General features: G+C 36.9%; 3 protein-coding genes across 6 annotated transcripts; 2 read left to right on the top strand and 1 right to left on the bottom strand.

Moving 5' to 3' along the window:
* The first annotated feature begins 1605 nt into the window (after nucleotides 1-1605).
* Nucleotides 1606-4618, top strand: LOC120172530 (cation/H(+) antiporter 28-like). The gene is made up of 4 exons (XM_039179973.1): nucleotides 1606-1809; nucleotides 1893-2891; nucleotides 3018-3608; nucleotides 4010-4618. Exons 1-4 carry the CDS (start codon nucleotides 1606-1608, stop codon nucleotides 4616-4618), a joined length of 2403 nt encoding a protein of 800 aa, XP_039035904.1.
* A 2407-nt stretch (nucleotides 4619-7025) lies between these two features.
* On the top strand, nucleotides 7026-10350 carry LOC120172495 (zinc finger CCCH domain-containing protein 30-like). Of its 4 annotated transcripts, XR_005520973.1 has the most exons (4): nucleotides 7326-7429; nucleotides 7681-9947; nucleotides 10010-10090; nucleotides 10223-10350. XR_005520973.1 is itself a non-coding variant. In XM_039179947.1 (2 exons), exon 2 carries the CDS (start codon nucleotides 7692-7694, stop codon nucleotides 9879-9881), a length of 2190 nt encoding a protein of 729 aa, XP_039035878.1. In that variant the 5' UTR covers nucleotides 7026-7155; nucleotides 7681-7691; the 3' UTR covers nucleotides 9882-10003. The 4 variants fall into 4 exon arrangements, 2 of the variants coding, with proteins under 2 accessions (XP_039035878.1, XP_039035877.1); XR_005520972.1 differs by having other exon boundaries at nucleotides 10010-10350; XM_039179947.1 differs by lacking the exons at nucleotides 7326-7429; nucleotides 10010-10090; nucleotides 10223-10350 and adding an exon at nucleotides 7026-7155 and having other exon boundaries at nucleotides 7681-10003.
* A 1115-nt stretch (nucleotides 10351-11465) lies between these two features.
* Nucleotides 11466-16250, bottom strand: LOC120172529 (transcription factor MYB83-like). Its single transcript, XM_039179972.1, has 5 exons — nucleotides 15979-16250; nucleotides 14449-14863; nucleotides 12148-12205; nucleotides 12011-12087; nucleotides 11466-11621 (listed from the first exon to the last, which is right to left on the bottom strand). Exons 1-5 carry the CDS (start codon nucleotides 16248-16250, stop codon nucleotides 11466-11468), a joined length of 978 nt encoding a protein of 325 aa, XP_039035903.1.
* Nucleotides 16251-17022: the final 772 nt, after the last annotated feature.

Below are 17022 nucleotides of genomic sequence, written 5' to 3'. Positions count from 1 at the left end.
GGAACCTACTCCATTCCAACCGACCGGGTGTATTTCGAATCAATATAATGTTTAAACGAATTTCTGGTAGCCATTGATAGTTTAAAACGTCAAGAGCCATAATCTATATGTCATCAGGAGAGTAAAGGCTTAAACAACTTTGTCTGCAGGTGAATTAAAGCAGAATTCAAGCATCCGTAATTTCATTTAAGTACACGTGTTTATTTTTCTGTATTTTTAAGTACACGAGTCCGTGTTTGAGCTTAAATCGATCTCGAGCTTCAATAGAGCTCCTAAAATTGTTTAGAGTTTGAGTTTTTTCAATTTTGAGTCGAGCTTTAAATTTTAATTTCGAGTTCGAGTTGAGTTTGATATTTTTTAACTCACGAGCTTTCGACTCGAGTTGAGGCCAATTTTGACTTTTTGAGTTCGAGTAGAACTCAACAATACTCCAACTCGAATCAGCTCATTTACACCCCTAGTCAATTTCGTCTTTTATAAAATATTAATTGAATTGTATTACATGTTTTTTAAATAAAATCAAATAACATAAAAATTGTTTTTTAAAATCTGATTTAGTTTGATTTTATGAATTTTAATTGTTTGTTAACGAATTTAGATTTATATAAATAAAAGTCGAGTTAAATTTGAGGTAAAAAAGTAAAAATATATATATTTTAATTTTTGAATAATTTAATTTTTATTTTTGGTATTATTATATTTAAGTTTTCGAATAATTTTATATTTTGAATTTAAAATATTTTATTTAAAAAAAATCAAATAAGCCCTTAAACTTAAAAAAATCAATTTGGTCCTTGAACTTGAAAAAAACCAATTCAACCCATCTACCACGTCACCAGCCATTGTGGACTGCCACATCAGCACTGTGAATCGCCACATCAACATCGTGAAGTGCCATGTCAGCATCATAATGGTCAACAACGAAAACCGTTAATCAAAGGGCCACAATGGATTCTTTTTATAAGTTCAAAAGCCACAATGAATGAAAAAAATATCGAGGGCCTCATTGATTTTTTTGGACATGTATAGGAGTCTCAGATACACTTTTACTTTTTTAAAAAATATCACATCAACATCAATTTGAAAATTGTCCTCAAATTTAAATATCAAAACATTCCAATAAAAACTCGAGTATTAAGTTTAAAAAATTTAAATTTAGGGATCAACGTGTAAGATCAAGTCCAGTGTAAAATATCATTTGCCATGTACATGCATGCCTTCACGAGTTTGTAAAATATTTGGACACAAGCCTTAATCTGTTGATGAGACCCTAGTCTTCTGTCTTGGATAACATTGGATTAACGTTGTCCTAGATCACTCAAATGTCTGAAGTTCCTCAATTTACTCCTGTATACAAGGCAACAATTTACATCCACTCATGAAATCAAATGTTCTCGATTTACATATATTTTTACTTTCATAAAATATTTTTAAAAAATCACGAGGAGACGACATTGTCATTCAAATCAGAAAATTCCCGATAGTTAATTTCTAGTTAACTATCCATTTAGATTTAAAAACACACACAAACAAAAAAAAGGAGAAAAAATATATTATATTACGAGGAACAAACGAATAAACAGACAAACAAGATACGAATATACAATGTCGTCGAAATCTCGGCCGATAGCACCACCGCCGCCGCCAACAAACAGCACCGGGCAACGGCAATGCCTAAAATATGTAGCCAACAGCATGATGAGCGGATCGTGGAAGTTAGTAGCTATCGTCGCCACTTTTATTCTGAGCAAGATTCTTCACCAACTCTTGAAGCCTTTATCTCAACCCCAAATCATTTCTGATATTCTTGTATGTCTCTCATTTTGCTCTATCTGTATGCATTATAATTACATTTAATCCTTGTGACGCGCGTAATCTTCATGTACATGCAGGTAGGGATATTTCTTGCTTCGATACAGGCCATACGTGATTCATTTGGGGATCAATCTGCTGTAAACATGGACAACATTGTTGATTTCGGGATGATTCTGTACACGTTCGTTCTAGGTTTAGAAATGGACCCTTACGTGATCTTCAAGTCACCGGCACGCCATACGGTGGTCGCGTACGCTAGCTTGTTATCCACGTTTCTATTGACCTCCGTCCTGACCCCATGGCTGCATTATGGTACCAAGGAGACCAACATGGTCGTCATAACTATCACCCTTTCCGTCACTCTCGCCGGCACCGGCTCTCACATATTGACCCGACTCATAACGAATCTCAAGATCGGCAAGTCCGACATCGGTAAGATAGCCATCGTCGCGGGCGTTCACTCCGACATGATAGCCATGGTCTTCCTTTGCGTCAGCTTCATATTCTTCCCCTTGATGAGGATTTCGACCGCGAGGGAAATGGTCAAGCACGTCGTCAAGATGGTGTCGGCGCTGGTGATACAGACGTCGGTGGCGGCGAAGATCTCGCCACTCTTCTTGGACTGGGTTAACAACGAGAACCCCGAGGGGAAAGCGCTCAAGGGGCCACACCTGGTGCTATCCATGGCTTTCATGGCGGTCATATGCAGCTGCGGCGCTTGGTTCGGCTACAACCCTTATCTGAGCTCGTTCATGGCGGGGCTTTTCTTGCCGACGGAGGGGCGGATATCGAAATGGGCGATCAGCAAGCTCAACTACTTCTTGAACCTGCTTTTTTACCCTCTTCTCTTCTTCTGGGTGGGGCTTAAGATTGATTTCACGGAGTTTGAAGGAGGCCAGCCGGAAACATGGGAAAGGTTTTTTGCGCTTTTAATCATACTATCGGTCGGGAAAATCACCGGAACTGTCATCGGTGGGATCATGGTGGGTTTCCGGTGGCCCGAATTGGCAGCCATAGGATTGCTTTTGATGGTTAAGGGTCATTTTAACGTATACTTCGCCGTTCACGCCCTCAGGGTTAGTTGCATTGCTTCTTATTAATCCAATGGCTAATGGTGAATTAACTCTATACATAGGAGTTGCATTTAAAACAAGAAATACCATATATAATTCATAAATATTCATGTCTAAATATATTTGCAGCATGGTGATATAGAGATGACAACTTGCATTTCAATGGTGCTTGTGAGCTTCCTGTCTATTGTGCACGCTCCCTTCGTTGTGAATCATATAATTGAACGAGCGAGGCAGCTTGTCCCGGTTCAAAGGATGACTCTCCAGTGCCTGGACCCGACAACCGAACTCAGAATCATGCTCTGCGTTCATGAACCTCACAATCTGCCTTCCACCATAAACCTAATGGACATCTCCAGGGGCAAACCTAACCCCGGACTCCACGTTTTCGTCACCGACATGGTCGAGCTCACCGAGAAACTGGCGGCGACGCTGAAGCAAGACCAAGGGACCGACAACATGGTCGTGACTGACGAGTCGGTGATCAGCATGAGGGAGCACATCACTCGAGCTTTTCAATCTTACGTCGACGAGAACGGCGCCGGGATCACGCTTAGCCGGTCGCATGTGCTCTCGACATTCAACGGCATGGCCAAGGATCTGTCTTCTTTGGCGGAGGACTTGATGGTCTCCATCATCTTGCTGCCGTATCATAAGAGGTTGAGTGAGGATGGTTCCCATGATTCAGGCAGTCCTGGTTTTAGATACGTTAATAGTAAGGTAACTAATTAAACACCTTCCTTTCCTAGCTTTTATCATGTCTGTGTTCATTCGAATACGAGTCAAGTAGAAGTCGAGTTGAATTAATTTAAGGTTTAGGTTTAAATCGTTTTGGGCTCGGGTAATTTAAAGTAAAAGTTGATTAAGATCGATGTCATTCTAAGTTTACATTAGTTCTGATTAGGGTTATTCGAAACTTGCCGATTAAATTTGTGTTTTATCATTTCAAAATATTTTAATTTGGATTTGATAATCGAGTTCGAGTCATTTCAAGTTCCGGTCGTTTCAAGTTCGAATACAAGATTAAAACACTAAAAAAAAGATGGAAGTTGGACATATACCTCTATGAACATATCCAACATAGCAATTCAGTTAACTATTGTTTCATGGTTTTTTTACAGTTGCTTAGACGAGCTCCATGTTCTATTGGAATTTTGGTAGAAAAAGGATCCGGATTTGCAGAAAAAATAACAAAATCATCCCAATGTAAGGTGGCAATCATTTTCATCGGAGGCAAAGACGATCGAGAAGCACTATCGTTCGCGGGCCAAGTCGCATGGCATCCGGGAGTAGAGCTCACGGTCATACGATTCCTCCTCGACAAGAACTCGGAAAACATGCCGAGGAGATTGATCAATCTCACAAACATAGCGGAGGAAGAAGCGGAGATGAAGCTCGACGATGAGAGCTTCACGGAGTTCTACGAGAAATACGTAGCGGGTGGGACAGTGGCTTACATGGAGAAACATCTAGCGAACTCTTCCGAAACATACACAACCCTTAGGTCGTTGAAAGGGCAGTATATGCTCATCATCGTGGGACAAGGTGGACGGGTGAATTCGATATTAACACTCGGACTTAATGATTGGCAGGAATGTCCAGAATTAGGTTCGATTGGGGATGTACTTTCGGGGTCGGGTTTCGAGTGCGAGTCCTCGGTCTTGATCATCCAACAACATAGATTGAAAGGGCAAATAGATGGCTTAAATGATGACTTCTCCATTATGTAAAATGGCCTAAAATCCATAGATTTAAAAACTTTAGGATGATGAAAAACAAGGCAGATTTCTTGTAAAAAATGTAGCTTATTGATTTGTAGGATATTCAACTCATGTGTATGATACATAGTTTAAACAATGCAATTATAAAATGTTTGTAATTCAATTTTAGTTCCATCGATATATTTTGAAGAGTGTGAGTTCGAATGGGTCCGATCTAAGAGTTTCGGTTAAAAACCAATTTAATATCAATACATTCCCTTAAGTAGGAATAAAATGAAATTAAAACTAAAGATTATAACAAGATAGGTTAGGATAAGTTTTCGATCAACTCGAACATGATCCGACACTATTATAATAAAAGTTGACATTAATCCGACTCGTTTAATCCAATCAAATTAGATTAAGTTCGATCATGTATATATATCACACCCACCACTAAGAAAATAATTCATAGAAATGACATTGGAATTAATGCATGTGGGTGAGATTTTTTCAAGCAAAAAGCGAAGTTTTTTACTACGGATTGAGGATTAAATATGGAGAATTTAAGGAAAGATAATTTAATTTAAGGTTGAGGAAAGATGTGACTGAAAATGCTGTAAAATGCAATATTCTCGATTAGATGCAACTTAAAATGTTAATTTTGTTTTAATATTTTTCGATAGAAAATCTTCTTTATAATATTTTTAGTTGAACCGAAAATGTTAAAAATTTGACATTTTAGGTTACGTCAAACATAAAATATTATGATTTTTATAATATTTTCGGTCGCACATATTTTTTGTCGTTTCTTAATCTTAAATTAGACTACCGTACGGTATAACTACGAGACCAAACCCCACACCCCTTTTTGGTTTTTGTTTGCTGATCTTCATCACTGACTGCACAAGTCCAAGGTTGTTGAAAAGCACTTATCAAGACTACATTTTTAAGCTTAAAGCAAATTGGACAGAAAGAACAATCTCTATAATATATTTTTATAAAATTTGATATGAATTAATCGGTCATCATCTTAAATTAATTCAAACATTAAAATTGATCGTCAAACTTGATTGAATTATGTTGGATATATTTAGAATTGAATCATAATTCATCATGATATAATTGCATAATTACTTTCAACTCCCAATTACGAGATGGTTTTCCAAACACACCCTTAAAAATTAATTCTTAAAGATATGGCGGCGAACAAAACTCAATTTGACTCGAAAAATCATTTTTTAATCGAGTTAATCAAGTTAATTTGAATTTTTAGCTCGGATTTTAAGTTCGAGTCTAATCCGAATTTTGTAAGTAAAAAAACTGAAAATTAAAAAGACTTCATTTAGTATTTAGCTAAGTGATTCAAGTATTTAATGATTTAGCCCCTGTTTTCTTATTTCTTAATCTCTCATTCTTTTCAAGTCATTTTTGACCAAATTTAAAGCAAACGTTTTTCAAATACTTTAAAATACCTATCTAAATTTAATTATTATTTTTGATAATATTTTTCCTTTTTTATGTTTTAGTCCATTAATTTTATATAATTTTCTTGTTTCTTCAATTCCTCGTTCGTTTTAAGTCTATCATTTTCACCAAATTTAAAGTACATACACCCCAATGTAAAATATTTATGCAACTTCAATTTATATTTTAGACAATAAAAATTTTCTTTTCATAATTTAATTCCTTAAGTTTATATTTTATTCAACCTGGTCATTTGATTGCAACTATGTGCAAACTCATTTCTTTTTATCAATAAATTTATAATTTTCATATAAATAATTAAAGGGTAAACTATGTGAACAGTCCCCTTTGTTTTCGGTATGATTGATTTTGGTCATTAATTTCAAAATTAAGGGTAAATGGTCCCTAATATTAACGATCCGTTCGATTTTAGTCCTCAGCCGTTAAGTCATGTTTACGCTTTAACAGAAGTATTACGAAAGTAAGAAGAAGAAGAAGAAGAAGAAGAAGAATACACGTGGATTTTGTATTTTTTTTTATATTTTTTAATTACCACTTTGTACTTTCGTTAAGAGGTTAATGGAAGTTAACGGCATAGGGATTTAAACTAGACAGATCAATAATGATAGGGATTTAAACTAGACAGATCGATAATGATAGGGATTTAAACTGGATGAACCGATAACGTTAGGGACCATTTATCTTTTAATTTTTAAATTGGTGACCAATGTTGGTCATACCAAAAACAGAGGGGACTATTTGCATAGTTTACCCATAACTAAATTCCCATTTTCTTCTCATTTTCATATTAATTAATAATTTCTACTTGTAGACGTTACTTCCTCTCAGAATTTTCTTTCCCTCTCATTACTCACTCTCTCCAATAAAGGAAAAACAAACCTTTCAAATAGCTCTTTTTCTTGGTATCATCGATGGATGGTAGATGATTTTTCACATCAATTTATTTAATCTCTTTGGATCCTTAAAAATACGACTCCCCATTGCTTTCTACATCTTATTTCCTCACCCATCTCTCTCTTATCCCCTTAGATCTGCTTCAGCTCACAGGTTTTGAGTTTCAGCTTGGATTTTCTTGCTGGGTAAGCTTGTTTTTAGATTAATTTTTTTATAATCTGATTTAAATTTCGATTGGTTCCTTTTTTGTTGTTGCTGCCGCTTTGTTTTCGCTGCTTTTTTCTGCTAAAAACCGCAACAACAACAAAAAAGCTCCTGAGAAATGGGTTTTCTGTTTGACAAATTTCTTTTTTGATACTTTATGAGAAAAAAACGTTGGTGGCTTAAATCTTGGATAAGTACCGTTGATACAAGTTCATCACTACCGTAAAAGCTTAAGGATTATGATTTAAATTGTGGGTGAGTTTGTAATCACTAGAAAAGATCTTATTTTTTATTTGTCTGCATTTTATTCATGATAAGAAGTGTTCTTTTTTATCTTGAGAATAAGAATCGTTGGCTTTCTTGATTTTCTGTCGAGTATTTTTCTAGATTATTCCAAGTTATCACCAGTTCTGTCATCTGACACAGAAGATTTAAGATTGTTGTAGCTACTGATGTGAGTGTGAGCAAAAAGTTTCAGTCTTTGATCTTTGTTTACAAATTTCCAGGTAATCGAAGCATGTGCGGCCGTCGGGAGCATTCAAAATCTGAACCGAGTTCTACGTCCACCGGAGAAGCGGCGACCAACATCATCAATATGGATCACTTAACTGTGAAAACTGAGTACTGCTTTTCTAGCTTACTTGAGCTTGCTTCTAACAATGATGTTGAGGTTATTAAAGGATTTATAGATCAAGATGCTTCTTCGATAGAGGAGGTCGGACTTTGGTATTGTCGTGAAAAGGGTTCAAAACAAATAGTAGCAAAGCATAGAACCCCATTAATGGTTGCTGCTACCTATGGTAGCGTTGATGTTGTTAAGCTTATAGTGACTCACTCTGCGGCTGTCAACCAATCGTGTGGTGCAGACAAAAGTACTGCCCTTCACTGTGCTGCCTCTGGCGGATCTCTTCATGCAATTGATGTTGTTAATCTACTTTTTTCGGCTGGTGCTGATCCAAATTGCTCAGATGCCTTCAGACGTCGACCTGCTGATGTTCTTGTAGTACATCCAAAGCTCCAAGGCATGAGAGGTGTTCTGGAAGAACTTCTTTCAGGATGTGTTTCTGATGACCCCTTTGGCAAGCACAATTTATGGATATCCATTGATAACTCTGCTTCTGGCTCACTGACCCTTTCTTCATCACTGGAAAATGGATCATCACCCTCTGCTTCGAATCTGGCATCTTCACCAATGGCTTCAAAGTTCATTGATATACCTGTTAACTCTGCAACAGAGAGGAAAGAGTACCCTGTAGACCCCTCTCTCCCTGATATTAAGAACAGCATTTATGCAACTGATGAGTTCCGCATGTTTTCATTCAAGATCCGTCCTTGCTCGAGAGCATACTCCCATGACTGGACAGAGTGTCCATTTGTTCATCCAGGAGAGAATGCACGGAGAAGGGACCCTCGTAAGTACCACTACAGCTGTGTCCCTTGCTCTGATTTCAGAAAAGGGTCTTGTAGACGTGGGGATATGTGTGAATATGCCCATGGAGTTTTTGAATGTTGGCTACATCCAACACAATACCGCACTCGGATCTGCAAGGATGGCACAAGTTGCGATAGGCGGGTGTGCTTTTTTGCCCACACAGCTGAAGAACTCCGCCCACTGTATGTGTCAACTGGCTCGGCTGTTGCCTCTCCGCGTGCAGCTGCATCTGCAGCTAGTGCCATGGACATGGCTGCTGTTATGAGCCTTTTACCTGGTTCACCCTCATCAGTATCTGTCGTATCCCCTTCACCATTTAATCAATACATGTCTCCATCTGCAAATGGCCTTTCGCACTCATCTCCAGCGTGGCCTCAACCAAATGTTCCAACACTTCATCTCCCTGGAAGCAACTTTCAATCAAGTCGCCTGAGATCCTCCCTTAGTGCCCGAGACATCCCACTTGAGGACTTTGATATGTGGTCAGATTTTGATGCTCAAGAACAGAATCTCAATGATTTACCCTGCTTTTCCCAGTCTCTTAACAGTCCAATGTCTCTGAGTCGTTCTGGTCGGTCTAGAACATTAACTCCTTCAGACCTTAAAGAGCTATTTTCTGCAGAAATCTCATCATCTCCTAGATATGCTGATCGGCAAGTTGCTTCTGCTATATTTTCTCCAACTCATAATTCGGCTCTCCTTAATCAATTTCAACAGCAACAGAGCAAGCTCTCTCCTATCAATACTGGTATTTTTGCACACAAAAACGTCGAGCATCCACTGTTACAGGCTTCTTTCGGTGTTGGGTCTCCTGGAAGAATGTCACCAAGATGTACTGAGCCAATTTCCCCCATAGCTGCTCGCCTTTCTGCACATGCTCAGTACGAGAAGCATCGACAGCAGCTAGGTTGCCTTAGCTCCAGAGAACTTGGTTCTAACAATCCTGCTACTATTGTTGGATCCCCTGTGAATTCTTCTTTGTCCAAGTGGGGTTCACTTAATGGAAAGTTGAACTGGTCAGTTAGTGCAGATGAAATGGGTCAATTAAGAAGATCATCATCGCTTGAGCTTGGTAAAGTTTCTGAGGAGCCTGACTTATCATGGGTCCAGTCTCTTGTAAAGGAACCCCAACCCGAGGTGATGAAAGAAAAGCTGGTAGTTCCTGTCCCACACGGCGCATCATCTGGCGAGGTTTCAAATGATTCTAATTCCCAGATTGATTCTATTATAGGAGCATGGATTGAGCAAATGCAGCTTGATCAGCTTGTAGTGTAGAGAAAAAAAAATGATAACACCAGGAAGTCGAGATGTTGTGAGGATAAACTAAGCGTGGCTTAAAGAGTAGGTGGAAATTTTCCGTGTACTTTATTTCGAAATTCTTTTTAACCATTTATTTGTTACAGTTGCAGCAGATTTCCTGCAAAAATGGTGTAGGAAGCCTCAGACGGGGCAAATACTAAGCACTCAAGCGCCTGCTGTTTAAGGTTTTGTACCATTTTGAGTTCTCATAATACTTCCATATTTATTTGTTACAGTTGCAGCAGATTTCCTGCAAAAATGGTGTAGGAAGCCTCAGACGGGGCAAATACTAAGCACTCAAGCGCCTGCTGTTTAAGGTATTTGTTTTTCATATGATTTAGATGTTATGCATTTTATGGGATAATACTAGTAATAATGCATTTCCTTCTGATGATGTAAAAACCAAGTTTAAGTTATTATTTCAATATCTTTATTTTTTGTCCTATATGCATGGTTGATGTCCTTCTCTTCAATTTTTGTTGTCTTTTTTCCCTTGTTCTCCTTGATGTATGATGATTTTGATTCATTTGATTTCTCATTCATGATTTGTGCCACCGCACCCCAATACCGCCTCGGTCCATGTCTGCATATGTTAAATTTGTATTTCATATGCATTGGAAGAAATTGCATGAATAGACTGAATTTAGGGTATAGTCCTTGATGGAAAAGGAAGTAATGTGGATCCAACACCCTAAAGATGTTGATGATGGTGGTGGTGGTGGTGGTCTCTTTTTTAGGGGAAGTGGGATGGTGTACCTATTTGATGTATGATGGCAACCACTCACCCCATAAATGAAATGGCATTGACAGTGATTTGTAGGGCCAGGGCCTTTATTGGTCGGTTGGGAATTAAGGTTCAATGCTTTGGTTCAAAGAATCATCAAATGTATCTTTATCATGTTCATGCATGACCCAGGATCCCAATATTTTTTTTATGACAATGGGAGGACTCGTTAAAAACCCCTTCATAATCGTCAAAGTTACGAAAATAACTTAACAAACATTGGAAGGAGGAAAAGAGTGCATCAAAATTTTATTACTTAAATACCAAGTACATCAAGAGTACATTACAACCAAAAACAACCAGAATATATCTACAAAACGACTATAACAATCTATAGACAACACAACAAAAACCTATCCCTAACTTTACAATACTTGCCCCTCCTTACAAAATAACCTAGACATCCTATACACATCAGAACAATAGGCTGCACTACAAACTAATACCCAATTACCAACTTGCAAGCTCATCAGCCTTCCAATTACAACCTCTCTAAACATACCATACAATTACACTTTTATTCACCACCATAGCACAAATTTTCTTGACCAAAGATTCGAACAAAGTTGGACATGAACCAGGATTTTTGATCCACTTCAAAGCCTTCAAACAATCCGATTTCAATATCAAACTCCCTTTATGTTCCCACTCCTTCTCAAAGAAGAAATGTAATCATGTTTTAATTGCAAGCAATTCTACCAAAATAGGGAGGTGAAACCCCACCTTTTCTGAGAAAGATCCCAACAACTTACCATTTGAGTCATGAACAAGACAACCTATTCCACCTTTATGCCACTCATTCTCCACTGCCCATCAAGATTTATCTTCAAAAAACCTAAGGGAGGAGGGGACCAACCAGGTGAAGAGGGTATCACCTTCTTGGCATTCCAATGAATATATGCTAGCGATGGATCACTCAGCAAGCAATCAAACTGCAAATTAGTACTAGGAAATTTTGCAACAAACCATCAAACCAATCTAAATCTGATGATGAATGATAGTTGAATTGAATCAAATGAACCCTTCTTAAAAACGATTTCATTCCTACACTTCCACACAGGCCACATAATCATACCTGGTATGAACGTCCAAATGTGAGAGTTTTGAACCAAGTCCATCCAAGCCACTACTAAATCAGCAGGATTTCATGGCAGCACCGTTGTAACTTTCCAAAAATGCAGAAAAAATACACCAAACATCCCACACAAACTTACAAGATACCATAATCTGTGAAACAATTTTGGGTTCGTGTCGACAAAGAGGGCACAAAACATCTTCCAAGCCATCAACACCTCGTTTAGAAAGCTTCGATTTCACCAACTTCAGATGGATTACTTGCCATACAAAGGTTTCCACTCTCAAGGGTGCCACTCCGAGCCACACATTGCTTCATCCAAACTGAATTTATAGGCTACCGCTCATATATTAACCTAACACATGACCTTACTGAATAAGTACCTTCCTCATTCCCTAACCATATGCAACCATCATTCTTCTCCTCTTCACAAGGAATATTCTGCAACAAAGAAATTAGATTTAACCATTGCTTTACCTCCCAATCAGCGAGGTTCATTCTCAATGGAATGTTCTAACACCAACCCGATTGATTCCGACAGCTGAATTGAGCAATTGTCCTCTCTTTTTTGACTGATAAAACAAACATTCTTGGAAATTACACCTTTAAAGGATAACCACCTAGCCAAGTATCATGCCAGAACCTTAGAGATTCATCCATGCCAACCTGAAATTTTATGTGATTTTGGAACCACTGCCCAAACTCATCATTCTTCTCACTATTTTTCAGTATTGTTTTTAGGATGCTCTATGAGATGCTGTAAATTCAATCCGTAAAGCTCTCGGATCTACATTATACTTGTTATACACCAATCTTTTCCACCAAGTGTTTTTTCTGTCGCAAATTTCCAAGACCATTTCCCAAGGAGTGCTCGATTAATAAGAATTAAATCTAAAATACCTAGACCTCCCAAATGTTTAGGTTGGCACGCGGTTAACCAATTCATCCAATGGATCTTCTTTTTATCTTCTGAACCTCCCCAAAGAAACTTAGCCATAATAGAATTAAGTTTCTTCAAAAACATGGGCTTGTAGTCTGAAAATGGACAGGAAATAAATGGGTAAGGAATTGAGCACTGATTTGATTAAAACCACTCTCCTAGCTAAAGATAGAGATGATGCTTTCCACCAGACTAATTTTTTGCAGAATCTTTGGATAATCGGCTCCTGAAGCATTGTTGAATTCTTTTTCGCACCAAGGAGAAGTCCAAGATACTCAGTCGAAAACTCCCCCACTGAACAACCAAGTTCGTCCGCTCATTCCTTAGTAATGCTCCCGTCCATATTAATTCCAACAATTTTGCTTTTCACCAAATTCAACTGCAGGCCCGACATCAACTTAAAAGTACGTAACACTCTACTTGCGTTCTTCAGCTGACCCAAAGAAGCATTACATGAAATTAACAAATAATCCGCGAACTGTAGATGTGATAGCATGAAAGAATTCTCTGTCTTCCCGATTTCAAAACCATAAAATAACTCCAAACTTACCGCCTTGGACAGCATCAAGTTTACTAATTCCCCGACCAAATTAAATAACAAAGGGGACAAAGAAAATTGAAGACCTTGGGGCTTTGAGGTCTGAAATTATTATGGTGGTTAATCTGAGTATCCGTACAAGTCTCCCTTGATGTTGTCACTCTTAGGTGCTTACAGGCATGGTCATGGTTCAGGTCGAGTTTTTGTTTCATCTTAACCTGATCTGAAAATTAAACTCCTCCACCCTGACCCAGCTCAATTTGGGTTTAAGAGAGTTTCACACTTGTATCAACTTGGCTTTAAGAGAGTTTCACACTTGTATTGAAAGAAAAATTAAGAATAAAAACAACATATACGTCCAGCAACTGCTAAACCATCAGCGAAGACCTGTAAGCAAGCAGATCTTAAATGCAGCCATCGGCGATGAACCGAGCCGAGCGGTTGATGTTGATGATATCGTAAAGAATGCGACGACAACTACCATACCTAATATGATCATTAATCAAAAAATACGTTTTTAATATGGTTTATTACCTTTTAATTACCTTTTGTTTACATGCAAATATTGTTCAAATTATTCCCTAATTTGTACATAAATTTTAAAACTATAGACCTTTTTTTTGTCTATAAGTACAAATATACCGAAATACATACGTACAAGATCGATTTATACGTGTAATTTCCAGACGCTCAAAATTATGGAAGCTAGGACGGTCAAATTATGGTTTTGATCCTTCTACTATATTCAAATTCAAAATCGAATCACTATACTTTAATTTTGCATAATTTGGTACCTATAATTTTATAATACTATTAGTTAGTCAAAATATTAACACGACTAACTATTTCACTTAAAATGCTTACTTGATTTTTTCTTAAAACACAAATTAGAAAGGGTGTTTTTAAGAAAAATTCACGTTAACATTATAGCTGAAATAGTAAACAGTGTCAACTATCTGAACTAACTAATAATATTATAAAAATAGAGGACCAGAGTATGTTAAATTAAAATATAGGAAAGTGAACCCCAAATTTGCATAATGGAGGGACTTCTACCATCATTTGACCAAAAGAACAAAGGCAGAAGGAAGCTATTGGACTTGGAAATCAAGGAAATTAGGGAAGGAATACATCAAACCCTCAAAATCCCAGTCTCCAATTCTTATGCTATCTCCATTCCAATAATGAATATTATTATCCTCTAACCCATATGTCACTTTGATCCTCACCATAAAGTCCCTCACCTATACCACCATTGAATGGAAACTGTGCACCACCACTCATGTCATAAGGGTCGTTGATGTGTTGGCGAGGAGACTGGTCGAATCGGTTTACGGCGAGCGTCGACGGGCACAACATGGATGTCGATGGTGGTGAAGACGACGACGATATGTCGGCGCATAAGTAGGTGGTAGCAATGTCGACATGTTGTTCATGCAGTACAGGGAAAATGGTTCCTCCTCTGATCGGATTTGATGTTGAATCAGTGTTGTTCAGTGATGAAGATGTGGAGGTGGTGATGGTCGTGGTGTTTTTCAATCTTTTCTTCAGTGTTGAGTTCCAAAAATTCTTTATTTCGTTATTTGTTCTTCCTGTAAGACTAGCTCCTATTTGAGACCACCTGTAAATATCTTGAAAAATCAATGAAAACAACACTATACAATCATCATATACATACATAAATATATATATATATATACGGGATAGAATCATCTTACACAATTTAAAACTCTTTTAATTTTATAAAGATTTAAGACCGTTAAATGAGTGAAAATAAATGGCTGAGATTAACAGTAGGAAATGATAAGATATTCACTAAAAAAACAAGTAGTTAATCTCAGCCATTTATTTCACTCATCGAACGATCTTAAAATTATATATATATGAACTTGTTAATCTCAGCCATTTATTTCACTCATCGAACGATCTTAAAATTATATATATATATATATATATATATATATATATCTATTTGTTGAGTGGACAGAAGATTGACCCCAAAATATTATGGTAGAATAATATTATAGATTCTTGTTAATTTATATATTAGTTAAATAAAATTTGTATTTTTAAAATTTATAAATTTAAATATTTAATAGATGGTTACATCTCTTAATATTTATAAATTTAAATATATTAGAGATCACATTTCAACGACTACATTACACATTTGAAACCCTAAATGGAGACAAAGTTACATCACCTTCGTTCTCCCCGTTAACAAAATTTGGACTTAAAAATCTTACGCAAACGACGTCGAATTTAGTATCACTTGACTTCTCAATATTTATTATCTACTCTACGAGTTCAGAACCCTAAACATATATAAATTATTCCATTTATAAAATTCGAACTTAAAATTATTTAAAGAACATTAAGTTTTTTATCGCTCGATCCAACAAAAGTTTATTCATATTTAACGTTTCAATATGATAGTCATAATTCCTTTTTTGGCATCTTTCATGTTTGTTTTACCATTCATGTTCGAAAATTAAGTTATTATTTGTTTCTTAGTGATAGATCTATAAATATTTTTTAGAGCACGCACATATATATTAATAACATAAAATTTTTGTATGGAGTAAATAGCATTAAATTTTGAAAATGAATACGATTAGTAAAATAGATAAATAACCAAAAGAAAATTCGAATGCCAGGGAAATGCATGAATCCGCAAACATGTACACAACACTAAGAGCAATAAACAAGATCATTTACATGCAGACATACGTTTACCTGTTGCCAAGGATGGAATGCAAGTGAAGGATGAGGAGTTCTTCCTGAGGACAAAAGGCACCCCGCCGGAGGTCAGGCCTGAGGTAGTTAATCCAACGAAGACGACAACTCTTGCCGCACCGCTGCAGACCGGCATTCCGAGCAATGTCAGTCCTACACCCTTGGCCGTCGCTCAGCATGTACTTGATCAGCTTCTCGTCTTCTTCCCGCGGCCACAACCCTTTCCTCAGCTTCACCTTGTTGTTATTGAATTTGTCTTCTGGTTTCCTCATTTCTGATGATGATCTGAGTGGGGAGGTTGAGATATATATGATATGAGGGCAATGGAATGATGGTTTTAGAAGGAGAGAAGGCTTCATGGTGTGGTAATGGTGATGATGATAGTGATGCTTTGGAGTTTGCTTTAAACATTGAATTTGTATAATATAATGCAATCTCTATGTGTTTACATATAGATGGGTTAATTTTATATTGGTATTTCTGATTAGGTCCTCACGGCATCAATATTGTATAAATCATATTAAAATGCGTGATCAAATCGTTAGACACGTGTAGGGATGAACATTGGACTCGGACCCGATGAGTTCTAACTCAATCTGATCTTATAGAATTGATTTTTTTTTATTTATGAAAATTCAGGTTTGAATAGAGTTGGATTAGGGATTTTTAGAGGATAAGATTAGGTCGAGTTTATGATGAAAGTTATACGACTCGATATAATAGTGTGATTACCCATATAAATTTAGAGATAATTATAATTAAAAAATATATGTATGTTAGTTCCGGTGTGAGTTTTATTCGAAAAAGTAGATCGTATAGAGTCTTTCTATACTTGAACCGAATCAAATTTTGATTAAAGGGGATTTTTTCCCCGGATAAAGTTGAATTAATCAAAATTCAGACCTATGTCCATCTCACCTATTGCATGTCAATAGAATTCAAGAGTATTATTTCTTTTCCTTTTTCTTTTTTAACATGTTGGGTCAAAATTGATCATGAAATAGGCACACATATATTTACAGTTTGACCCATGTGTTTTGAATA

This window comes from Hibiscus syriacus, unplaced genomic scaffold, assembly GCF_006381635.1.
Source record: "Hibiscus syriacus cultivar Baekdansim isolate YM2019G1 unplaced genomic scaffold, ASM638163v2 tig00111851_pilon, whole genome shotgun sequence".
NCBI classification, from domain to species: domain Eukaryota; kingdom Viridiplantae; phylum Streptophyta; class Magnoliopsida; order Malvales; family Malvaceae; genus Hibiscus; species Hibiscus syriacus.
Note: the sequence above shows the minus strand (reverse complement) of the source record. Positions and strands in the feature narration are given on the sequence as shown.